The sequence below is a fragment of the Salminus brasiliensis genome, chromosome 9, assembly GCF_030463535.1.
Source record: "Salminus brasiliensis chromosome 9, fSalBra1.hap2, whole genome shotgun sequence".
Classification (NCBI taxonomy): domain Eukaryota; kingdom Metazoa; phylum Chordata; class Actinopteri; order Characiformes; family Bryconidae; genus Salminus; species Salminus brasiliensis.
In genome coordinates, this window is record NC_132886.1 from 41,770,517 (window position 1) to 41,797,644 (window position 27,128).

The 27,128-nt window shown below is 46.2% G+C and overlaps 1 protein-coding gene across 1 annotated transcript in view; it reads left to right on the forward strand.

Annotated features, from left to right (window-relative positions):
- The first annotated feature begins 5,252 nt into the window (after window positions 1-5,252).
- insra (insulin receptor a) overlaps window positions 5,253-27,128 on the forward strand; it is a 49,816-nt gene continuing 27,940 nt past the window's right edge. Inside the window, exons 1-2 of the mRNA XM_072688530.1 lie at window positions 5,253-6,804; window positions 19,918-20,466. Of these exons, the coding sequence (XP_072544631.1) occupies window positions 6,729-6,804; window positions 19,918-20,466 (625 nt within the window). The 5' untranslated portion in view covers window positions 5,253-6,728. The remainder of the gene's footprint in view (window positions 6,805-19,917; window positions 20,467-27,128) is intronic.

The following is a 27,128-nucleotide window of genomic DNA, read 5'->3' on the forward strand; positions in this document are numbered from 1 at the left end:
GTCTTCATCACCATTAGGTGAAGAACTTTCTGTGAGGAGCTTCTTTTTATTAGAGCTTCAGACATCTGCTTCCCTTCACCTCCACTGTAGAACCACAGCTCTGACTGTTACACGTTTAACATCTAAAGAGTAAATAATTTAAGAAATTTGGTGGACTTGTCCTTTAGGAGGGAGGTGAGGGATGGAGGGCAGGGTGGTGTGGGTGGTGTGTGTGTGGGGGGGGGGGGGGTGGAGGACACTATTTAGTAAAACACTCAGGAAGATCTTTCTGTTCTGCACATTAGTGGTGTTAACATCCTGTTCTCTACTGCTGTAGTTTAGCTGGAGAGCTGACCTTTAACACACACACACACACACACACACACACACACACACACAGTTGGAGTTTGGGTCTGAACGCACCTGCAGGTTGTTGTCATGGAGATCCTGAGCCAGATATCCTAATAGAAAATAATAACAGCAGACGGCGTCTCTCAGTGTCTCTTCACCTCCGATACTGTACGACTCACTGTTATCTAGAACATACACAATTACAGTTGATGTTCTAGATAACAGTAATACAATGTCTGAAAGCACATGATCAAGTGTATTAGAGATGACTGACCCCCTCCACTGCGTTTAGGAGTGTTTCCATTGCTTGTTAGTAGCTGTGCTAAAACTAAAGAAGGGGGCCCTAATGCAGCACACCACCCAAAACAGCTAGCTACCCACCCAGAAACCTGATGCACTGTGTGTCCAAATGTTTGTGGACACCCCTTCTAAGGAACACGTTCAGCTACTTTAAGCTGCACCTTTGCTGACACAGATGTGCAAATGCACACACAGCTTGTCTAGTCCCTGTAGAGAAGAAGTACTGCCAATAGAATAGGACCCTCTGGAGCAGATCAACATCATGACCCTATCGGCTCCATGCTGCCTAATAATGCCAGGCGTGGGCTAGAGGGGTATAAAGCCCCCCAGCATTGAGGAGCTGTGGAGCAGTGGAGGAGCTGTGTTCTCTGGAATGATGGTGGAGGAGCTCCATCCAGTACTTGAGGGATGAGCCAGGGAGTTGGTGATCAATGAATCAATAAATGCAATCACATCCTCACAGCAGAGACAGGATGAACTCTTTTTATCCTAGAGGTCGGAAGAAACTATGAATGAGTGGGTGTCCCAATACTTTTGTCCATAGATCGTATTCGTGCATATAAGTCCAAATACCCGAGTTCTGTATGAGTAGCTAGCATTTTTAGCATTTGTAGCATTTTTCCTGTTTAATTGGACCACGTTTAGCCAGATGACCCTCAGGACGGCTCTGTTTACCTCAGCTTTGTGGGTGAAGAGTCTTTTCCTAAGCGTTTGTTCCTTCTGACATTTGGAGAGCATTAGGGCGGTGTTCCCACAACCCTACACACAGTGTGCCATTTCTTGGAACGGAGGATGTAAACAGGTAGCAGGCCACAAGTGAACAGGGGAGCGGGGGCGGTGGGGGGGGGGGGGGGGGGGGGGGTGTTTTTGTGCCCACTGTAATGATCATCAGGAAGAGACCCCAGCACTCACATTACTGCTGCTGTTATGACTTTCACAGCAGGCCTCAGAGAGCATTCAGGCTTATTACAGGCCCTCATTACCACAGCTTATTTATTACTCTAGTTCTAGAGTAAGATTTCACTAAATTAAACGAAATAGCAGAAGAGGTGCAGAGAACAGACGCAGATCCAGCAGCTATTAGAACCCTGCATTTAGACATCCGACAAAATCACACCAGTTAGACTGAGTCTGTAAACAACCGCTTTCATTAGGGTGAATATTAATAACGCTCTAAATGTAGGTATTGTGATATACACTGAGGAGGAGGAGCTACAGTCTCTCATTAGGGTGAATATTAATAACGCTCTAAATGTAGGTATTGTGATATACACTGAGGAGGAGGAGCTACAGTCTCTCATTAGGGTGAATATTAATAACGCTCTAAATGTAGGTATTGTGATATACACTGAGGAGGAGGAGCTACAGTCTCTCATTAGGGTGAATATTAATAACGCTCTAAATGTAGGTATTGTGATATACACTGAGGAGGAGGAGCTACAGTCTCTCATTAGGGTGAATATTAATAACGCTCTAAATGTAGGTATTGTGATATACACTGAGGAGGAGGAGCTACAGTCTCTCATTAGGGTGAATATTAATAACGCTCTAAATGTAGGTATTGTGATATACACTGAGGAGGAGGAGCTACAGTCTCTCATTAGGGTGAATATTAATAACGCTCTAAATGTAGGTATTGTGATATACACTGAGGAGGAGGAGCTACAGTCTCTCATTAGGGTGAATATTAATAACGCTCTAAATGTAGGTATTGTGATATACACTTAGGAGGCGGAGCTACAGTCTCTCATTAGGGTGAATATTAATAACGCTCTAAATGTAGGTATTGTGATATACACTTAGGAGGCGGAGCTACAGTCTCTCATTAGGGTGAATATTAATAACGCTCTAAATGTAGGTATTGTGATATACACTGAGGAGGCGGAGCTACAGTCTCTCATTAGGGTGAATATTAATAACGCTCTAAATGTAGGTATTGTGATATACACTGAGGAGGAGGAGCTACAGTCTCTCATTAGGGTGAATATTAATAACGCTCTAAATGTAGGTATTGTGATATACACTGAGGAGGCGGAGCTACAGTCTCTCATTAGGGTGAATATTAATAACGCTCTAAATGTAGGTATTGTGATATACACTGAGGGCTGAATGGGAAAGCTTGTCCACTCTTACAATAGTTATTATGGAGGAACAGATTTGTGGGCGGAGCTTAGAGAGGACAAGAGGACAGTTGGGAGATGCTGCAATTGACAGTACAGTGTTGCATCAGGGCACCCACTAAAGTGGTGGCTTTTTGTGTGTGTGTGTGTGTGTGTGTGTGTGTGTGTGTGTGTGTGTGTGTGTGTGTGTGTGTGCGCTAAACTCTCCAAGCTAAAGTTCAGGGCTGTAGGCCGGCTGTGGCAGTGTTTGGGTAATTTCAGTCTGGAGTTTTAACAATAATCTGTGTGTGTGTGTGTGTGTGTGTGTGTGTGTGTGTGTGGTGTCATGAAGCAGCCTTGTACAGTGTGTGTTGCTGGCGGTCAGTCTCAGGCTGGAGGAATGTATAGAGGCAGTTTTATCACTCTTCTACTCTGTTCCTGTTTCTCACCCACCTCTGATTATCTGTGGTTTCCTAGCGTTTATCTGTCCTCGGCATAACATCCATAACATGCTCCCGCGAGTCCCGCCTGCTTCAGCTCAGAAATGCCACCTTAAAAGAGCCAAAATCACAGAAAGCTCACTAAACTAAACGAATGTGAGTATGTAGCGTTCACTGCACCAGCAGCCCGTCCGGCCAGGTGTCTTTGTGCTGTCACAGTTCACACTGAATCCATCTGATCATTACTGGCAAAACTACACACTGCAGATTGATACTGGAGTAAAAGGACTTTATATTATTATTACAATTATAATTATAAAACTACACACACTGCAGATTCATACTGGAGTAAAAGGACTTTATATTATTATTATTATTACAATTATAATTATAATATACACACACTGCAGATTCATACTGGAGTAAAAGGACTTTATATTATTATTACAATTATAATTATAAAACTACACACACTGCAGATTCATACTGGAGTAAAAGGACTTTATATTATTATTATTATTACAATTATAATTATAATATACACACACTGCAGATTCATACTGGAGTAAAAGGACTTTATATTATTATTACAATTATAATTATAAAACTACACACACTGCAGATTCATACTGGAGTAAAAGGACTTTATATTATTATTATTATTACAATTATAATTATAATATACACACACTGCAGATTCATACTGGAGTAAAAGGACTTTATATTATTATTACAATTATAATTATAAAACTACACACGCTGCAGATTCATACTGGAGTAAAAGGACTTTATATTATTATTACAATTATAATTATAAAACTACACACACTGCAGATTCATACTGGAGTAAAAGGACTTTATATTATTATTATTATTACAGTTATAATTATAAAACTGCACACGCTGCAGATTCATACTGGAGTAAAAGGACTTTATATTATTATTACAATTATAATTATAAAACTACACACGCTGCAGATTCATACTGGAGTAAAAGGACTTTATATTATTATTACAATTATAATTATAAAACTACACACACTGCAGATTCATACTGGAGTAAAAGGACTTTATATTATTATTACAATTATAATTATGAAACTACTCACTCAAGAAATTCAGACTGGATTGAACATACAGCACAATTAATACTATCAGTCAAAAACTACATACTCTGCACACACTTCAGATTCATACTGGATTAAAATCACTCCACAGTTATTTCCAGCAGACTGTAAAAGCTAAACACACTACAAATTCATACTGGATGGAAATCCCTCCACGGTTGTTACTTAAGCAGGTGCAGGAGAGTAATGTTCCTGTTCCTCAGAGCTGCTTCTGCCTTTGCCTCAGCACAGTGGATCCACCAGCAGAGATCCTGAGCTGCTGACGTGCAGAAACACCGAAAAACACACAAATCTCAGCCAAACAAGAGCAGCTCCAGAATACACTCGGCCTGCGGGCTCTCTGAAGCCACAGCCAGCGATTTCACAACAGCCCTGAATCTCACAAACCGCTGAAGCAGAGCCTGCTTTTATTGTAAGATTTGATGGAAACACTCCTAAATACACCCAATAACCCCTTCATACCCTCAAACAGCTGCCATAGTGGTAGGACACGCTTTACAGAACACTGGTAAACATCCCATTCAGTCTAATGAGAGACTGTAGCTCCGCCTCCTCCTCAGTGTATATCACAATACCTACATTTAGAGCGTTATTAATATTCACCCTAATGAGAGACTGTAGCTCCTCCTCCTCAGTGTATATCACAATACCTACATTTAGAGCGTTATTAATATTCACCCTAATGAGAGACTGTAGCTCCTCCTCCTCAGTGTATATCACAATACCTACATTTAGAGCGTTATTAATATTCACCCTAATGAGAGACTGTAGCTCCTCCTCCTCAGTGTATATCACAATACCTACATTTAGAGCGTTATTAATTATTATTTACTGTAATGAGAGACTGTAAAGCAGTAACTGGAGCTCAGTAGCTGCAGCAGCTGTGGAGAGGACTGCAGAATCGATTGGGCTGATTGGGTTATTGATCCTGTGATCCTCCACCTCCAGGTTCCAGAGCCGCTCCGGTCCGGGTTTGCTCGGTGACCCTCCGCGGATCTCCTGTTTACGGGCGCAGACACCAGAAAGCAGATCTGTGGAGAGACTGAGACACATGTCAGACCCACCAGCTCCCTCTAACGCGGGGAAATGATCGGTCCAGCCGCTTCGACTGCTCGTATTCCCCCGCTTCCTCCGCGCTGGTTCCGATCGGGCTGGGCTGACTGCTGAAGAGGAGTAACTGGATCTTTCTGCGGGGTCGGGCAGGAGGAGGGCGCTGAGTGAAGAGTGAAGCCACCGCGAGACTGTTTTGGGAGGAAAGCTCGGATGTTCTGGTTGTTTTTGGACTTTAATACCTGCTGCTTCTCTGGATCCGAAAGCTCGGGGGTCCGAGCTGTGCCGGGCTGCAGGGCGACCCAGGCTCACTCACCCTGAGCTCCGGGAGAGTTGAATGTCAGCGGTGTTGGCGGTGCTCGGGCCGAGGGACTGGAGCTGTCAGCAGCGGGCGGGCTGGAGGAGATCCCCGCCTGCAGACTTAGCCTCAGACGCGCAGTCCGCGGAAAGCATGAGCGACACGAGGGCACGTTTCTCACAGCTGAGGCACTTTGTGGTACATTTAGGGCTCAGGGCGGCTCATGGTGCAGAGAATTATTAGAATATTAGAGCTCGGGTTACTTTTGGTGCTTAATTACACGAGTTTAGACACTTGAAGAGTGAAGAGTCCAGGAGCTGCTCTCGGACTCGGACTCGGACCGCAGCAGCAGCAGCAGTTCGTTAGCTATGCTAGTTAGCCCAGCTGTGAGCCGGAGCCCCGCTAGCTTTAGCCCGGGTCACTAATCTGGGTATCAGAGCTGGACCAGAACACAGAAGCGAGTGTGTGTGTGTGTGTTAGTGTGTGTGTGTGTGTACAGACGGAGTGTAAAAGTAGTCGAAGTGCCTTAAAAAGCTGTGTAGAGAGGTTAGCGCTGAGCCCCCCACCCCCCAACCTCCACCCCCCTCAGGCTGAGCTCACTTTGAGCTGGCCTTGGCTAAGCTAGCTCGCTAAACCCCGCTGAGGCGATTTGAGTTCGGCTGAAGAGCAAAGATCACTGTAACCAGGGCGGTCAGAACCAACTGGACCAAAATGAGGACTGCGAGAGGCTGGAGGAGTAAAGCGGTCCACACACGCCGAGTTTCGTGTCGACGGTTACTCTGAATGAGGAGCGGAGCTAAGCTAAGCTAGGCTAAGCTAAGCTAGGCTAAGCTAAGCTAGGCTAAGCTAAGCTAGGCTAAGCTAACGGACGCGCTTAGCGAGCGGCTAACAGGCTAAAGCAGCTAAACCCAACTGAACACGTTGAACTTTCCTCTCCGCCCATTTCCAGCAGTGACGAGGTTTTTACACTTTATCCGCTATTTCTGCGTTAATAGACAGTTTGGTAACCAAGCGAGGCGCTTTTTCGGGGGATTCCCGACCACTCTTCGCCCTCAGGAGTGAAGGTTACAGCGCTTTATTCAGGATGCAGCTGCGGACTCTGGCTGCTCTGCTTCTGACGGTCTGCGCGGTGTGGAGCTGCCAGCCAGCCCGCGGGGAGAGTAAGTCCGGCGGACACACGCTTCACACTGCCGCGCTGAGCTGCTGCTCTGCTGGTGTGAGAGGTGTTGTGTTTTACTGTGTTTATGAGTGATTATTAGTGATTTATTGGTGATTATTAGTGATTTATTGGTGATTATTGGTGCTGGAGCTACTGGAAGCCTGTCTGCTCACAGTAGAGACCCAGCTGTGCTGCTTCTATACTCCTATATATAAACTTATACATCTGCACGAATTACACAGTTATTATATTATATTATGTTATTATATTGTATTATTGTCTTTATTAGACAGCATTTTGCTCTATTTTTACCCCAAAATGTGATCTACAAGATCATTGTATACTTTAAAAGCAAAGCGACCCTGTTATGCTGGTTTTAATATATTTGCATCCATTTAGATGGAAAATGAAATGCATGTTATTATATTAAATATTAATAATGTTGTGTATGGAAGCTCTTTCCTACTACTTAAAAACGCTTCACCCCCCCCCCCCCCTCATTATTAAGTGAATTATTATTCTCATTATTTTGATATGTAAGTGTTATATAAATATATATATATATATATTATCAGGTGTATTAAGCTTTTGGAATGACCAGAAAATCAGATAATATTTTAACATATATTTCTGAGATGTTATGAGTTATTATACTTATTATATTTAATTAGAGTTAAAGGCAGTGTTTGTCCTGTATCTACAGTAATGCCTGCAAAACCTCTATGCTTACAACAGAGCAACCCGACTTATATATGTTATTATATTATATTTGTTAAATTATATTTGTATCATAGGATAGCATTTTGGTTCATTTTTTTAACTCCAGCATATTATTGCAGACTTTTTAAAAAGCACGGCAGTCCGGTAATGCGTTAATTTGAGCTGTTTGCATGTATTCAGATTAAAATGAAGCATTCGTTTCATTACGTATTAATATTAGACGAGGAGGTTTAGCACTTTTTAAAATGTTATTATGCTTTAATACGGATTACGATTTCCTTCATTATGATTTAATAGTTTAATAATGTGTTTTACAGCCACCCCGAGCCTGGGTCTCCAGCGCTGTATCAGACTTTAAGCCTGTACGAGCTTTAATATAGGGGTGTGTGTGAAGGTCTGCTGGTTATGAGCTGTTTACATTGGATTAGAATTGTTTCGTTATATTTCAGCATAAACACTTAGCATAGACATATGCAAATGGCTGAAAATTAATATAATATTAAGGTTTAAGATTTGAAAGATGATTTTATTGGTTGTGTTCAGTTGCTGCTCCAGGCTGGAGTCTGCAGCACCGTTTTCTTAGAAAAGCCGAGCAGCCCAGTGATGCTGCTGGCATGTATTTAGAATGGGGAGGAATGGTATTAATAGAGAGCCTGTTGTTTATAGCTGTCCCAACATTATAGCAAACCCTTGAGTGGTTTTGTGTACCTGGAAACCTGTGTGTGTGTGTTCACATGTGCTTTAAGCTGTGTTCTGTTGTGTTTTGTTGTTAAATGCTGTATTTGTTTCCAGCAGAGGTCTCTAACTCTACAGCAGCACTGTGTAACGCTACAGGTTCAACACATAAACTGAAAGTTTGCTCCAGCACTCGCTGTTCTTCTTCTTTAACTCGTGCGTTTGTGCTGTTTTTAGCTCCACGGCACAGTCCCAATGCCTTTTTTCACTGGCGTCTGTCCAGTTCCAGTATGAGAGGATTTATAATCCTGTAATTATCAGATTAGGAGAAGTCTGCCGGGCGCTTAAGAGAGGGGAAAGTTAATGAGGGAGTCTAACTTTGACCACCTGACCCGAATGTGTAAAAACGTGGCCCGGGAAGGTCCCCGAAGCCAAGGTGAGCGGCGTTCACAGGTTTCACAGGAGCCGCTGCAGCCGTACGCAGGCCATGAATGTGTTTCAGTGTCGGGCCCTCGCTGTTTGTTTTTCCACGGACACAAAGAGTTGGAGTTTTACCCCACCAGCCGGGAGGAGTCGGAGCGGGGAGGCCGGGCCTCTGATGGCTGGAGATGTGTACGGAAACGTGTGTGTGTGTGTGTGTGTGTGTGTGTGTGTGTGTGTGTGTACGCTGCTCTGGGCCCACACTGACGTCCTGAAATAGAATAAATACACCCGCACTTGTGACACACTTGGCCGTGGCTGAGCGTTGTGGACGTCTTCACCCTTGAGCTGCTGCTGTGTTTTGGTTGTTAACCTTGAAGCAAGCAGAGCCGTGACCTCGAGCAGGGTGCGAGCCCACCAGACACCAGCCGGGGAGCGGGGGGAGCGGGGGGGTTACTTTAGAACGATGTCCGTGTTTTGATTGACAGCCCACTTTCGTATATTCGAGTCGGACCGATTTATGGAGACGATACTGATACAGATTAAAGGACCAGTTCAGCAAAAAATCTGTATGTCCACATCCTCACACTTCTCTCTCTCAAACCTCACGTCCCTGTGAACCACGACCCTTAATGAAACCGCACCGTCTAGCTGAACACCGGGGGAGCTCGTTTAGGCGGTGGACATCTTCGTCTGCTGTGTTTTTGTTGTTCACCTTGAAGCCAACAGAGATGTGACGTAGAGCCACTGCTGAGCCTACCAAGCGCCAGCCAGGGGGCATTGCTTTTGGTTGGCACCCACAATTTGATTGACATCCCCCTGACCGGTTTAGGTGGACGATGCTGATGCTGGTAAAAAATCAGGTTCCGCGGTTCTCCTCTTAACTCTGCGGTAGTCGATCACTCAGGGCGTTGTTGGAGTCCAAGTTTAGCTTCTTTGGTTCAGGCCGTTCGTCTGTAACTTGGTCAGCTGTGTTGGAAGCGACCTGGCTTTTGTTTCTGATTAGGATCTGATGAGCTGTAGCCTCTAATCCCTCCTTCATTACAGCTGTCCTCACAGGCCACCTTTGATCTGCACAGTAAACAATGGTAATGCCGTCGGCTTCTCGACTGCTTGGGTTTGAGTGGCTGTCAAGCCGGGACACCTGGAGAGCTCTGCTGCGAACCGAGCAGTTCATCATGGTCAACTTTGTGGACATTTGGGTTAAAAACATTTAATTTTAAGTCGGGCCAAAAAAAATCATCGCTAGAGTTGCTGGTCGAAATGAATCGGTGTGATTTTATTAGGAAATGAAGACTCCCACGTTCCACTGAAACGCATTCGAGAAGAACAGGAACAGCAACAGGAAGCAGCAGAATTAGGATTGTGCAGCTTTAGTGGTGGTTGCTACGGAGTTGCTAAGTGGTTGCGAGGCAGTTGCTATGGTGTGTCTGGTGGTTAGTAAGGCTAACCAAGTGGTTGGTTAAGTCTTATTAGTGTATTTGTACCATCTGCACACAGCTAGGGTACAGAGGCCATCTAAAGAGTGTTCCTAAATACATACACTTGGTGTCACCTGGAAATTTCTAATGACTGGTCATTTTTGCCTGGACACACAAGAGTGTTCAAAAGTTTAATAAAATGCCTACAATTGAATGAAAATGTATGATAATCAGATTAAGTATACTACATTTTTCAAGCAAGAATCACTTAAATTACACTGGAACGCAACAGGAGGAGCATCCAGGACCCTTCAAGACCCCTTTTTAGGAGCGCCTACAGCCCAGCCTTTACTGAACTTGCTGTTTGGTTTGGTCTGATTGGCAAAGATCAAACTTAAGGTTCGCTCCAGAGTTGGGGAACGTCAGAACTGGCCAGAATAAAATGTAGCTGATTATTATTATTATTATTATTATTATTATTATTATTATTATTATTGTCATTATAGAGGTGAGGGAGGTAGTAGTATATCAGTGATGGAGTATCAGGAGATTTTACAGAACTACTACCATTAATAAAACTTATAGCTGCATTATAGCAACCGTCTATGCTCTTCAGTTAGGTTTAGGTGGCAGGAAATGAGGTGATGTTGTTGTTGTTGTTGTTGTTATTATTGTGTTATTCAGTTTTACCATCTCCACATGCCTCACTTGGGTGGGTGGGGGGTTTACCACAGCTCTCGACAGAGTGCAGATAAACCTCCATTATTCAGAAATCCACACTCCAGTATCGTGCAGAAGCGATGGGAAGAGCTCAGCGGAGAGCGTTAGAGGAGCGGTGGCTGGTGCCGTGGGAATGAGGATCTACATGTTCTCAGTTCGTTTCATTTGCATTGAGAAAGCTGGCCAGTGTGGGCGAAGGTGTTTTCCAGTTTCACGGCCGTGTAGTCATGTAAATAAAGCTAAACGCGTGCGGTTTCGCTTTCTGAGAAGCTCAGAAAGCCACAGAAACCACATCAAGTGATAAAGTGGCTCTACGGTCTGTTGACGTGTTGTTAGATACAGTCTGAATGGGTTTATTATAGCCTGAGTCATGTGTGGCTCTCAGGATCACTCTGCTGTACGGTGTAATCTCCTGTTTGTTTATGAGTGTAGGTGTGTGGAGCAGGCTAACCCCACCCTCCAGTGAGAAAGTTCAGCCTGCAGTGGATTTAGAGCACTTTCCCCCAAATCCACCTCCGGTACTAGATCAACATTAGCAGCTCAGAAGCTACTGAGAACGTTCTGAGCAACGTGTATACATATGTTATTACACATTGTATATATTAAACATTACACGTTTCACCAGAAGTCAGTGATCCAGCATGTCTGATATCATTAATGCCCTCTGTGATTGGACTAAAATGAATGAAATTGGGCAGGTATGACCTGCCTATAGTAGATCTGTCATGGAAAATAATATTTTTGGCCTGTTTGTTTACTATGTGCTATGACTATGTTCCTCTGGGCTTGGTACAGCATACAATATATAAATATATGTGTGTGTGTGTATATATATATATATATATATATATATATATATATATATAATCTACAACTTACAGACTTCAACTTTCATATGGAGTTGGTCCCCCTTTGCAGCTCTTACAGCAGATTTCACCAGCTGACTTGTTGTTGTGGCAGCGGTGGCTCCGATTACAGAACCACGCTGGAGTTCAGTGAGCTCTTTAGAACCTCCTGTTCCTTCACTAATGTGTGTAAGAAAGGCAGACTGCAGGACCAGGGGCTGGATTTTATACACCTGTGTCTGATTCAGTTCCATTACCACCTGAAATCACTGATTTATTATTGTGTCCCAATACTTTTGTCAGTCGTGTGTGTTTATTTATTAAGCTATGCGGTTGGTTTTAACTCATTATGTTATCTAGTAAACCAGCACGGATAGACTTATTTCAAGCTGGATATACATCACGTCCCACTCTCAGACCGGAGCGCAGTGGGCGGAGTGGTACCACACACTGCGCTGAGCTGAAAGTAGGTCCGGTTCCTCCAGCGTTCCTCAGCTCTGTGGTTCTGGGACTGATTGGGTTTTTAGGCTGAAGTCAGTCCCACCGTCTCCTAAACCACATCCATCTACCAGGAGGAGGAGGAGGAGATCTGAGAGACGGGCACTTTTGGGGGCGTGTCTACAGAGATGAGATTGGTGACTGTTCAAGTCTAGTGTTTGTTAGCAATGTTAGCCTAGCATCTCCTGCTGTAAACCCAAGACGTCCAATACCAAATATGTCTTGTCTGATCTCCTGAATCTGAGGTCAGCGATCAGTCATGATGCTCAGGTTTTTTCGCTGAACCTCTCCTTTAAGTGTGACGTGTGAAAACAGAAGGTGTGATGTTGGGTAATGATGTCGAAAGCCAGTTTGTGCGAGATTCAGCGGGCAGATTGAACATAAACAAGTTGTGTAATTGTGAAAGCTGGCCGGCTGTGTGCTCCTCCTGCGCGGGAGCGAGCGGCTGAAGGGAAGAGCGAGAGACTATTTTGGGGCCTCGGCGTCGGCCTTGTCAGTTTTAGAAACGTGCGCCCCGTCCAACTTCCTCTGCAGCGCACACTGAAGCGTTTCCAGCAGCAAGGTTAAATCTCTGACTCTCGCAAACATGCTCTCACACACTCGCGCAAGTGTCCTCCCTTTGTTTCCAGTGTTTACATTCTAAAGAGGCTAATTCTTACGTTGCATTTTAATACCAGGTGTCCATGTGTCTTACCCCGACTGCAGTCGGTCAGCCCAGGCCTGTTTTGTGCTTCTGTAGTTTTACACTGGAGCTTTCAAAGCTAAGGTAGCTAACCGCTAACCATCGCTAATACCCCAACAGTTAGCACTGGAGCCTTTGAGGCTAAAGTAGCTAACAGCTAATGGAAGGTGGGAAAGGTGTGGGGGGGTTAGTTGATTAGTTGATCAAGCCAACTAATCTGAGTTTTTAACAGTAATAGGCCAGTTTACACATGTTCAGCTGGGCGATATGACGATATTTCATCGTATTGTGATACATTTGATTATCGTGATGCCACTACGCTCATCTAATCATATGGAGGAGGCTGTTGGTGCTTAATAAACACTGATCAGCTGCAGGTTTCATTACTAACAGTGTAATTAGACTGTAATTAGTGAGTAATTAAAGCTCCTGCTGGGCTTCGACCGTAGTCCGATATTAACACATCTCTGCTGAAGCTGACCGCTAGAACACTGTCTGATGGAGAACCCACAGTAAGATCAGGAACCAGCAACATCTGAGCTTTAACAGTGTGGTGGAATGGAGGTCACGGTTTTATTATTAATAACCTCATTAATAACCATTTATAATGCGAGGACCCTTATGAAGTGCTACCTGTTCTCCTGAGTGCGTGTGATGTAATGACCGGTCAGGACAGCAGTGACAGGACTACAATCCCTCTTTTGTTGTTGTTGTTGTTGTTGGTGTGTGTGTGTGTGTCGCTCTTGTTAAACGTCTGAAGTGCTGACGGGAGCATTCAGGTGTTAAGTGACTGCGCTGGTATGAAACGAGAGTGAGTGTGTCGCCTCCTGTCTGACTGCATTGTTCACACTTCTCTGAATGTGCGACACTTGTAATTCACTAATTGCTGCTTTTGAGTCCTGTCTGTTAATTCTGGCCCAACACGTTTCCACTGAAGCGATGGGACTGATGACACACGCACAACAAATGCCGTAGAGAACACACCTGTTACGTCTCGGCTCTGGGATTCTGCCCGCATTCTCCACCATCGTGGAAATCGCAGGGTTCAGTAACCCCTCATTTCTACTGCCTTTACATACGGCAGTCAGTACGTCTGTTTCTGGCGACGTAGCCGTCACCGCCCACATACTTCTGTATGTACTTTATGTTGGCATGGACATTAAGCAGTACGTCCACTAGAGGGCAGCTCTAGTCGAAGGTTTCTGTCAGCAGGGGTAACCGTTGGTAAAGGCGGTGGAAATAGTTCTGGTTGAGTCCATTCCTCCATCCACCTCTGACTCTTCCTTCATAGGTCATACTAGAGCGGTGCTCCACCACTGCAGAGTGTGATCAGTCTTCCTGAAGATCTTTTACAGATGAGCAGTAGGTTTGACCTCCACCCTTCCTGCTAACTGCCGTTTCTGAACCCCATTAGGAGCCGAGGAACACTCTTCTTGTAGTCTTCAGATTCGGGGGTGGCGCTGCCAGGGAGTTTGGGCCCCATGAGAAGACGTCCACTGGGCCCCACAGCTCTAATAACTCATATACGTCCAATACGCCCCTGTCCGTCAGTCAGTCGCAGGCCCTCTGAATCGCCCTAACTCCTCCACTCCAGCGGGCGCCCCGTTCAGATGTGTTCTGTTCTAATGCTGTTGAGTCACTGGTCAGATTGTTAAGGGGAGATCGGGGGACATCTGCATGTTGACGTGGCTCTAGAGCTCGTCACTGGTTGCCTAATGCGAGTGTTGAATGCTGCTGCTGATTCAGGCGTGTTGAAGGTGGGTTCAGCATGTCTGCGTTGCACAGATGGGTGTGAAGCAGCACAGTGAAAGTTCAAACAGGGAAATGGTGCAATAACATCCCAACACACACTCGCTTTGAAGCTGCTGGAGCTCTTTATACACACACACACACACACACACACACACACACGGTCTTCCTGCACTGCTGGAGAGCCAGCTCTGTTCTCTTTGCAGGCTCTGTTTTGGAGCGGAGAACCCAGCTGAATCTAATTTGCATTTCTGAGCAGGTTCTAAAAGGACAGCTGAGCTGGTACCCTCCGTTCTAGAGCAGCTTCTAGAGTTCCTCTTAAGTCAGAGCTGTGGTTCTACAGTGGAGGTTCTAGATAACCTCCCCCAGTCAGAGCTGGAGTTCTACAGTGGAGGTGAAGGGAAGCAGACGTCTGAAGCTCTAATAAAAAGAAGCTCCTCACAGAAAGTTCTTCACCTAATGGTGATGAAGACGCTGCCTGATGCCTGAGACACTGTTCTACCAGAGTTCTGAGAAGAGCTCGGCTCTAGAACCTGCTTTTAAAATCAGATCATTAAAATGGTGGAGGGATACATGCTGCATGCTGAAGTCCGTTCAGCTATTTCCAGTAGAGACCAACTGTATGAGGAGAGACCAAACTACTGGAAGCTGAAGGTCCGATTACGCTTTCAGAAGCAGGTTCTGATAAAACTGATAAAACCTTGTAAGTAGTTTGTAGAGTTCGGCTCAGGAATGCACAGACGCCTGATTTGCAGCTGGTTCTGGAGATCTGATCTCCATGTCATGGGGGGCTTTCCCCACCAGCACGTCGACCCTAGAACCCTCCTCCTCTCTCAGCGTAAACAGCAAGCTGATTGGCTCTTTCTGCTGAAGGGCGGGGCTTCATGCGTGAGCAGACGGCATGTTGAGAGTTACGAGAGCTCCCAGTCGTATCTCCGCCAGCGTTCGCGCTCCTCATTAATGACGGCTCTGGCTGAACTGGATACTTGGGCGATTCTACGGCTCTCTCCGCACCGCAGGAGGGGAGTCTTACAGGATCAGCAGTGATCCTGGACCGTGTTCAGAGCTCCACAGCTACCTTAACCCATCTCCACTCCTGTTTGGAACAGAGCCGGAACTCGTCAGTGGAACTACTTTTCGGCGGAAGGAAAGGAGCAGGACCCTCGTGTCCTGCTGGTGATGTAGGGGCACTGCGTTTCCCTGGTTGGGCCCTTTTAATAAGCGACCTGCTGATAGCGACGGGATGGTGATGTCCTGGTGCGTCTCTGGTGTCGGTAGTGCAGTAAAGCAGCGCTGACGACTTTAGACTCTGGGGCTGGTCGGCGGCTGTGGGAGGTTTTATATAAACCCTGGTTCTGAACCCGGTGTTCTATTAAAGTGTGTGTTGACCTGGAGTGAACCTGGACATCTGTGTCGGTGTTATTCCCTCATTTATCAGGACTTTCTCCGTTGGGATCACTGGGACGAGTACAGCTGAAGTGGACACAGCACGTTTAGTTTGTATTGCCCCCTCCACCACCTCCACCATTGCGCTCTCTCTCTCTCTCTCTCTCTCTCTCTCTCTCACACTCTCACACACACACACACTTATAGTAAACAGATATGAAAGAGCCCATATCCAGCGTTTCTGTTGTCTGTTCTTTAAATAGCCGTGTGAACACTGTTTAATCCCTTGGGACATATATATATTTATATACTCAATGGACAAAAGTATTTGGACATCTGCTCATTCATAGTTTATTCTGAAATCAAGGTTATTAAAAGGAGCTTCTCCTGCTTCTGTTGGAGTAGCTGTCTCTACTGTCCAGAGAAGAAGACTTTCTACTAGGTTTTGGAGGAGAATTACTGTGAGGATTTGATTGTATTCAGCAGCTAAGCAAATAATACGGGTCCATTTATGTCTATTTCTGTTTAGTTACTCGTTGTGGATAAACTGCTGTGGGCGGAGTGGGTGGGGCTAGGCCGCTGTGGGCGGAGTGGGTGGGGCTAGGCCGCTGTGGGCGGAGTGGGTGGGGCTAGGCCACTGTGGGCAGAGTGGGTGGGGCTAGGCCGCTGTGGGCAGAGTGGGTGGGGCTTGAATAGAATTGAAGCCGGGCTGTTTTTGCAGGTTGGTGTCCGTGGCTGTGCAGGTGGAGCTGCAGCGTGAGCGACACGTCGGACTGTTATTTTAAAAATGACTTATGGGCCCTTTAATCCGCCCGGGGTGAGAGCCGTCCTCGCTGAGCAGCCGTGTTTGGAGCTTGTGTTTGGCCAAGCCGTCGTGTAGAGCTGGAAATAAAGTGGATGACCGCATGGAGTCAACCAGGACACCGCACACACACACACGCTCACACACACACACACACGCTCACACACACTCCACACACACAGAAATTCCTCACATGCACTCCAGCGGCCTGCTGGTCCACTTTTTTGTATGCGGTGTGTATTAGATTCTCAATCAGGAATGCAGGGCTAAAAATAATAGTCAGACCGAAAGTGTGTGTAACAATCTCTGTGTGAGTGTGAGTGTGAGTGTGTGAGTGTGAGTGTGAGTGTGAGTGTGAGTGTGAGTGTGTGAGTGTGAGTGTGAGTGTGAGTGTGAGTGTGTGTGTTTTCTGACACATTTCTGAAAGTGCTACAAAAGGATTTTTGAAATTCTCAGCGTAATGAAACAGTTAAGGTCTGAACAGAGTTATCCAGGCTGTATATTATAGCGAGCCGGGCCGGGCCGGGCCGGGCCGAGCTGAGCGCTGTAGTGAACCTGTTGGAGGGCTTCTCTGACGGTCTTGGCTCCACCTGTCCGTCTGTTACTCTGCCCCTCCGTCCTGCGGCTGATCAGATCCTCCACCGGTTGAGTGTCAGTTCCCCAACTGTAGTCTCTCCGCTGCAGTCAGGCGTGTAATTCCTGCCCGCTGTAAAGACTGGAGGGGGTTTGGAGCGCAGGTGTTAAAGGGGGCGGGTCCGGAACCGGTGCAGAACGGAGGAAAACCCGCTGAGGTTAAGATCTGCACTCACCTTAAAGTTTCAGCGCTTTTGTCTGACGTTGCTGATTTAGGGTAACACTGAGACTGGACCTCAAAGGTTTGGACACCACTGAGGGGTCTGCTTGGCTTGGGTTGGTGAAGGATCGGGTCGGGCTTGGGTTCGTGATGGGTTGGCTTGGGTTTGGGGGGGGTCGGCTCGGGGTTGGGTTTGTGGGGGGGGTCGGCTCGGGGTTGGGTTTTACCTCCGTCTTCTCTGGAACGTGTCCTTGTTTTTGGAAGTGCGTTGAATTAAGACTCCTCACAGTTTTTATGGCGCTGTTATGCTGAACGTCATCATCTGGTTTCTGGTTGTGCAGCAGTTTAGCCTCTTCAGAGAACCCTGCACATGTGGAACCGGACCATTCTCCTGTTTACTTCATTTCATTTCAGAGTGATGTTGTAATGAAACATGTCCAGAGGATCAAAATCCGAGGTTTTCAATGAAACTCTTATTCTGGAATACAAACATCTGTCAAGCAGACGGAGTGAGAGAACACCCAAAGTGCTCATGTTTGTAGAGCATTATAGAGCGCCCCCTACGCTTCCTGTAGAGTATTACAGTCTGTCAGAATGAGCGTGTGGATCATATGAACATTATAGAGCATTATAGAGCGCCCCCTACGCGTCCTGTAGTGTATTACAGTCTGTCAGAATGAGCGTGTGGATCATATGATCATTATAGAGCGCCCCCTACGCTTCCTGTAGTGTATTACAGTCTGTAAGAAAGAGCGTGTGGATCATATGAACATTATAGAGCATTATAGAGCGCCCCCTACACTTCCTGTAGTGTATTACAGTCTGTCAGAATGAGCGTATGGATCATATGAGCATTATAGAGCGCCCCCTACGCTTCCTGTAGTGTATTACAGTCTGTCAGAATGAGCGTGTGGATCATATGAACATTATAGAGCATTATAGAGCTCCCCCTACGCTTCCTGTAGTGTATTACAGTCTGTCAGAATGAGCGTGTGGATCATATGAACATTATAGAGCATTATAGAGCGCCCCCTACGCTTCCTGTAGTGTATTACAGTCTGTCAGAATGAGCGTGTGGATCATATGATCATTATAGAGCATTATAGAGCGCCCCCTACACTTCCTGTAGTGTATTACAGTCTGTCAGAATGAGCGTGTGGATCATATGATCATTATAGAGCATTATAGAGCTCCCCCTACGCTTCCTGTAGTGTATTACAGTCTGTCAGAATGAGCGTGTGGATCATATGAACATTATAGAGCATTATAGAGCGCCCCCTACGCTTCCTGTAGTGTATTACAGTCTGTCAGAATGAGCGTGTGGATCATATGATCATTATAGAGCATTATAGAGCGCCCCCTACACTTCCTGTAGTGTATCACAGTCTGTCAGAATGAGCGTGTGGATCATATGAACATTATAGAGCATTATAGAGCGCCCCCTACGCGTCCTGTAGTGTATCACAGTCTGTCAGAATGAGCGTGTGGATCATATGAACATTATAGAGCATTATAGAGCGCCCCCTACGCGTCCTGTAGTGTATCACAGTCTGTCAGAATGAGCGTGTGGATCATATGAACATTATAGAGCGCCCCCTACACTTCCTGTAGTGTATCACAGTCTGTCAGAATGAGCGTGTGGATCATATGAACATTATAGAGCATTATAGAGCGCCCCCTACGCGTCCTGTAGTGTATCACAGTCTGTCAGAATGAGCGTGTGGATCATATGATCATTATAGAGCATTATAGAGCGCCCCCTACGCTTCCTAAAGGTAAAGGTAAAGGTGCACGTATTCGTCACTGTACAGCGAAATGTGTCCTCCGCATTTAACCCATCTGGTAGTGAACACACTCACACACACACACACACGTGTTAGGGGCAGTGAGTACACACACACCCAGAGCGGTGGGCAGCCAACTCCAGCGCCCGGGGAGCAGAGAGGGTAAAGGGCCTTGCTCAAGGGCCCAACAGTGGCAGCTTGCCGAGCCCGGGAATCGAACCCACAACCCTGTTATCGATATCCCGGCGCTCTAACCGCTGAGCCACCACTGCCCCTGTAGTGTATTACAGTCTGTAAGACTGTGTGGATCAAACTTCTAAAGCTGTAGAACCACAGATAGCAGGTTCTTATTCATCTGTAAAATAGTTCCACTCTGAGAACGCTCCTCCCTGCTGCTGGCTGGGAATAATATGTTAATGGTGCCTAGTAGACACCAGAGGGTGCTCTGCTAAAATACAGCGGTGAAAACAAAGGACCGGAACAGGATCAGGCTTAAAATGGCTGATACCGAGACCAGTACTGCCTTTGGCTTATCCATAACTGACCTTATCGATGGGTTGTTAACTACGTTGACCACTGGCAGCGTCTCCTAACTGTTTGTCCTGCTTTTTCTTTCCAGTTTGTCCGAGTAAAGACATCAGGAACAATGTGACCAACCTGCGATTGCTGGAGAACTGTACAGTAATCGAGGGCCACCTGAAGATCCTGCTGATGTTCACCACAAAGCCGGAGGACTTCCGAGGCCTGACTTTCCCCAAGCTGACCGTGGTGACGGACTACCTGCTGCTGTTCCGCGTCTACGGCATGGAGAGCCTCAGCAGTCTCTTCCCGAACCTGACGGTGATCCGGGGGAACAACCTGTTCTTCAACTACGCGCTGGTACTGTTCGAGATGCTGCAGCTGAAGGAGCTCGGCCTGCACAGCCTGATGAACATCACCCGCGGCGCTGTGCGAGTGGAGAAGAACCCCGACCTCTGCTACCTCTCCACCCTTGACTGGTCCAAGATCCTCGACTCGGTGGAGGACAACTACATCGTGGCCAATAAGAACGACGGAGAGTGCGGAGACGTTTGTCCCGGGATGGCTAAAGGCAAGACAACCTGCCCTCAGACCACCATCAACGGGCACTTCAGCGAGCGCTGCTGGACGCAGAAGCACTGCCAGAGAAGTGAGTAATAGACCTCAACATCACTGCGCAGGTTCAGAGTGTTTTATCCTGTCTAAAGACTGAACGCACCACATCTAAAGCTTTTTATATAAAACAGTAGAAACATATCGCCCCCTACGCTTCCTGTAGTGTATTACAGTCTGTCAGAATGAGCGTGTGGATCATATGAACATTATAGAGCATTATAGAGCGCCCCCTACGCTTCCTGTAGTGTATTACAGTCTGTCAGAATGAGCGTGTGGATCATATGAACATTATAGAGCATTATAGAGCGCCCCCTACGCTTCCTGTAGAGTATTACAGTCTGTTAGAATGAGCGTGTGGATCATATGAACATTACAGAGCATTATAGAGCGCCCCCTACGCTTCCTGTAGAGTATTACAGTCTGTCAGAATGAGTGTGTGGATCATATGAACATTATAGAGCGCCCCCTACGCTTCCTGTAGTGTATTACAGTCTGTTAGAATGAGCGTGTGGATCATATGAACATTACAGAGCATTATAGAGCGCCCCCTACGCTTCCTGTAGAGTATTACAGTCTGTCAGAATGAGTGTGTGGATCATATGAACATTATAGAGCGCCCCCTACGCTTCCTGTAGTGTATTACAGTCTGTTAGAATGAGCGTGTGGATCATATGAACATTATAGAGCATTATAGAGCGCCCCCTACGCTTCCTGTAGTGTATTACAGTCTGTCAGAATGAGCGTGTGGATCATATGATCATTATAGAGCATTATAGAGCTCCCCCTACGCTTCCTGTAGTGTATTACAGTCTGTCAGAATGAGCGTGTGGATCATATGAACATTATAGAGCATTATAGAGCGCCTCCTACGCTTCCTGTAGTGTATTACAGTCTGTCAGAATGAGCGTGTGGATCATATGAACATTATAGAGCATTATAGAGCGCCCCCTACGCTTCCTGTAGTGTATTACAGTCTGTCAGAATGAGCGTGTGGATCATATGAACATTATAGAGCATTATAGAGCGCCTCCTATGCTTCCTGTAGTGTATTACAGTCTGTCAGAGTGAGCGTGTGGATCATATGAACATTACAGAGCATTATAGAGCGCCCCCTACGCTTCCTGTAGTGTATTACAGTCTGTCAGAATGAGCGTGTGGATCATATGAACATTATAGAGCATTATAGAGCGCCCCCTACGCTTCCTGTAGTGTATTACAGTCTGTCAGAACGAGTGTGTGGATCATATGAATATTATAGAGCATTATAGAGCGCCCCCTACGCTTCCTGTAGTGTATTACAGTCTGTCAGAAAGAGCGTGTGGATCATATGAACATTATAGAGCATTATAGAGCGCCCCCTACGCTTCCTGTAGTGTATTACAGTCTGTCAGAATGAGTGTGTGGATCATATGAACATTATAGAGCATTATAGAGCGCCTCCTACGCTTCCTGTAGTGTATTACAGTCTGTCAGAATGAGCGTGTGGATCATATGAACATTATAGAGCATTATAGAGCGCCCCCTACGCTTCCTGTAGTGTATTACAGTCTGTCAGAATGAGCGTGTGGATCATATGAACATTATAGAGCATTATAGAGCGCCTCCTACGCTTCCTGTAGTGTATTACAGTCTGTCAGAATGAGCGTGTGGATCATATGAACATTATAGAGCATTATAGAGCGCCCCCTACGCTTCCTGTAGTGTATTACAGTCTGTCAGAATGAGCGTGTGGATCATATGAACATTATAGAGCTCCCCCTACGCTTCCTGTAGTGTATTACAGTCTGTCAGAAAGAGCGTGTGGATCATATGAACATTATAGAGCATTATAGAGCGCCCCCTACGCTTCCTGTAGTGTATTACAGTCTGTCAGAATGAGCGTGTGGATCATATGAACATTCTAGAGCGCCCCCTACGCCTCCTGTAGTGTATTACAGTCTGTCAGAATGAGCGTGTGGATCATTTGAACATTATAGAGCATTATAGAGCGCCCCCTACGCTTCCTGTAGTGTATTACAGTCTGTCAGAATGAGCGTGTGGATCATATGAACACTCTAAAGACCTCAGAGTTTCATATCGGTCAGGGTGAGTGATGCATGTCTGCCTTCATTGTGAACAAAACAGATTCTGATGGGATTCGGGTGCGATTAATTGGATAATGTGAACCCTGGAATGCTTTTCCAGCAGAACCAGAGAACATGCACATTAAAACCTCTCCTTCTCTGCTTATATTTATATTTATTCAGGAAAGAGTCAGAAACCTTAAGATGACTCGTGTTTCTCTCAGGCAGGTGGATCCAAACCTTGATCTGCTCTTTAAGCTGGTTGTTCTTTTCAGGGTGACGTTTAAAACACTGCTCCATTTCTGTAGCACGGCTTGAACCGTGTCCCAGAACATGATGCAATATCTGTGTGTGTGTGTGTGTGTGTGTTTGCCTAAGTGTGTGTTGGATTCTGCCTGATCGATCACACATGTCCCGTCGTCGGTCGCGGCAGTAAAAAGTGCATGGCTGCTGCAGGAGGAGGAGGAGGAGGAGGAGGATGATTTGCTGTGAAAACACGAGCCCACTGGTTTCACACTGACGGCTGGAGAATTTGGCGGGACGGTGCAGAGCCCCCGAGCCCTCATGCTTACGCTAAACCGCTAATCCTCTTCCCGTCCTGTAGGGGCTATAGAGTATATCTTAATATTTTGGTGACCAACGGTTATATTTATATGTGTGTGTGTGTGTGTGTGTGTGTACAATCTGTGCTGAGTTTGCTAAACTGAAAGCAGGAAATGAGCTTTGAAGCACAGATCCTGATCCAGATCACAGAGAGGGTGAGACGGGTTTTGTTGGGAATGCAGTCCAATATTCTGAGTATATCCGACGCTGCTGACCATCTGGGGCTGATTACTGTGTGTATACACCCTGATCAGCCACAACATTAAAACCACTGCCAGGTGAAGTGAAGAACACTGATGATCTGGATCCAGTGGATCTATTAGGTAGCAGGTGAGCAGTCAGGTCCCAGACTGTGATGTTCTAGACAATGACTGGGTCAGAACATCTCCAAAACATCATGCTGGTCTTTTGGAGTGGTCGGTACCTACCAAAAGTGCTCCAAGGAAGGAAGGAAGGAAGGACAACCGGTGAACCGGTGACAGGGTCATGGGCACCCAGGGCTCACTGATGCTCATGTAGGCCCCGCCCACCTCACACCTTACAGGACTTCTTAAAGGACCTGCTGCTAAGGTTAGTCTTGGTGCTCCAGACACCACAACAGTACACCTCCTTAGGTCTTGTGGAGTCCACGCCTCGATGGGTCAGATCTGAATCAGGGGGATACGGAGAGGGTGGCGAGTGTTGGTGGTGTTGGTGTGTATTTAGCAGCTGGTTTGATTAGGCAGACGTGAACTAAGCCTGTTGGATTTAACCCAGTTTCAGTCTAAACCCTCTGCACCTCCTCTGCGCTGATGTCGAGGACGGTGCGGCACTTTAACAGCAGCACTTTTTTTTTCTTTTTTTTTTTTTTGGGTTCTGCGTCAAAAAGGCTGTTTGTGTGGGTTATAAGAGGAGGCTTAGACTCTGACAGTGTTTATTACACCTCTGTTATTCCTAATTACAGATTATACAGGTGGTGTTGGGTTGATGAGCTTTACAGTGGAGCTCTAATCTTCTGGCATGCACACAAATGCTCACTGAGGATGCACCATATGGATATATGGGGAAAGTAGCTTACACTCTATTTAGGGGCTCATATGCTAGGGTGTTTGTGTGGGTTGGTTTGTTTTGTTTGCTTATTTATTTATTTATTATTTTATTTTTCATGACCAACCTCCTCCTTTACCTGGGCTGGTAATGGCAACACTAATGAAAATTGGCCTTTCTTGCTCCTGGGCTCCCCCTACAGTCGGAAAGTGTCATTCACTCTTTGAGCCACACGGTACACACATTTCTGGACAAGCTGAGGGATCCAGAAGCTTGATCTGAAGGTGGAGCAGCATGTGGGCGGAGGCGGTAAAGTAATACTACAGGGTTTTACACTAATATGACTCTATGGGTTCTGCAGCGTTACACAGCAGCAGTTCTGGAGAGAGGTTCTCCTCCTGCAGCTCCACCACCAAACCTCCATAGTGCAGTAGCAGCAGCGCTCCAGCCCGGAGTGAGAGTGATGGAGACGCCCTTCTCCCTGTTCCAGTTAGTGGTGCATCAGCATGATCCTGAAGCTGCTGATATTGGTGGAACTGATGTATAGTTTTGCTCTAAGACCGATATATGTAAATCGACTGTGTTCTGATTGGCTATGCAACCCGAGCTCATACACTTCTTATAACTTGAGAGGAAGTAGGCGGGGACAAACTGCAGGCTGAAGATGCGAGTATGTGAATATACAGCAGATATATATGTAAACATTACAAATGAGGCCCTTTAAGTGGAGGTGGTGCTGCCGGGTGTAGGGGAGACGCTCCTCCACCGGCTGAGAAGGAGGTTAGTGAGGGCGGCCAAGTCAACAGCAGCTGCATCCAACGAGGAGGGCGAGCGAGGGATGAAGGAACAAGAGAGAGAGAGAGGGAGAGAGACTGGAGGCTGAGGGGGGAAATAGTTTGCGAAACGTTGGCGTTTCTTTTCTGCCCAAGATTTCTTCACTTCCCTTCTGCAGGCCACGAGTGACCGATGTAGCCAAAAGTATGTGGACACCTGCTTCTGCTCCACCATTCCTCCTGAAAGCAAGGGTTATTAGCCAGGCTTGTGTCTCCCTTTACTGCAGTAACTGCCTCTACTCTTATTTGATTGCATTCAGCCTTCGGTTGGCCATGACTGATTTACACTTTTCCCCCTTTTAGCTCTGCTTATTTAGCCTACAGATTTTGAGCCTTCCTGTTCAGCCTGCAGCAGTTTAGCTCCACCCGTTCAGCCTGCAGCAGTTTAGCTCCACCCGTTCAGCCTGCAGCAGTTTAGCTCCACCCGTTCAGCCTGCAGCAGTTTAGCTCCACCCGTTCAGCCTGCAGCAGTTTAGCCCCACCCATTCAGCCTGCAGCAGTTTAGCTCCACCCGTTCAGCCTGCAGCTGTGTAGCCCCACCCGTTCAGCCTGCAGCAGTTTAGCTCCACCCGTTCAGCCTGCAGCAGTTTAGCTCCACCCGTTCAGCCTGCAGCAGTTTGGCACTGTAAATTCACTCTAATTATTTATTTCAGTATTTCAGTCAGGACAGCTTTTAGAATGAGGCGCAAGACAACACAGCCTATAAGGGCAGAGCTCATTTACATATACCAGTCTTAAAGGCTGTTTAATTGTAGGGTTAGGGTTATGACCCCCACAGATGATATAAGTTGAGCTCACAATTCTAACTCTACCAACATTAGCCTTGTGTTTTGAGTGCAGTATTACAGAAACACACACACACACACACACACACACACACACACACACGCTTCTGTGTTCTCCCTTAATGTATTTGGACCAGGCCCCAGTGAGTCAGCTCTGTCCACAGGTTGGAGTGTGTGTGGAGTGTGTGTTGGATCCAGGCTGAAGTTTGTGTTGCGGCCGGGAGCCAGCAGTGTGTTAGCAAGGATCTCCCTAAACACACTCTGCTGCACACACACGTTAAAAAATGATCCTCATTATCTTTTCTCAGAGGAGATTATACACACACTCTCTCACACACACACACACACACACACACACACACACACACACACACACACACACACTCACTCACTCACACACACTCACACACACACACACACACTCTGAATCATCAGACGCAAAACCGCAGGCGTGTGTTTGGCTCACATTGCGTGGATATTTTTAATAAGCCTCACAACTGTGGTTTGCGGTAGCCTTGTTTACATAATTACCCTCTCAAAGGCTCCGCCCACGATCATGTGCTTTTATAGCTACTTATGAGACTGTAGCTCCACCTTTATTCACCCTAATGAGACTGTAGCTCCGCCTCCTCAGTGTACATCACAATACCTACATTTAGAGTTATTAATATTGAGCGTGTAGTTTGGACTGAGGCCAGTAAGGAAGTACGTTAGAGGCTGGTTTATTTTTAATGGGGTGTGTGTGTGTGTGTGTGTGTGTGTGTGTGTGTGTGTGTGTGTGTGTGTGAGACCTTGACGACGGGGAGTCTTTTTCCTTCTTCCTTCTTCCTCCAGATACGCTCCGGTCGTCCTCCGTCAGGTCGGGCTGTAAGGGTCAGGTTTGACGGGGCGTTCATCACTCGGAGCTGTTTGGGTTGGGGAGCTGCCGTGTCTCTGAGCTGCTGGGTGAGGAGAGCTGTGGCGTTAGTGCAGTTATCGGGGCTGTGCTGATAAGGAGCTCCTTCACTGCCGCGTTTAAGGTGGAACAGAACGTTCACATAACATGAGACCGTATTTTAACTACATTCATAAGCTCTAATAAGAATACAACCCCAATTAAGGTGGAACAGAGCGTTCGAATACAAACGCTGCCCCATTTAACGCAGAGCTTACATTTAAGGTGGAATTTAAAATGTAAATAAAAGGCTACAACCTTGTGCAAGATTAAGATTGCTGTGCATTTTAAGGTGGAATAAAGAATTTGAACATGAATGATGGCAAATTGGTAGAAAATTAAAACTGAATGCCACTCCTTTAAGGTTGGAACTAAAATTCCAATAGACCATCGCCACATTTAAGGAGGAATGGAGATTTTAAATATGGATTTTCATGGATATTCATATTAAA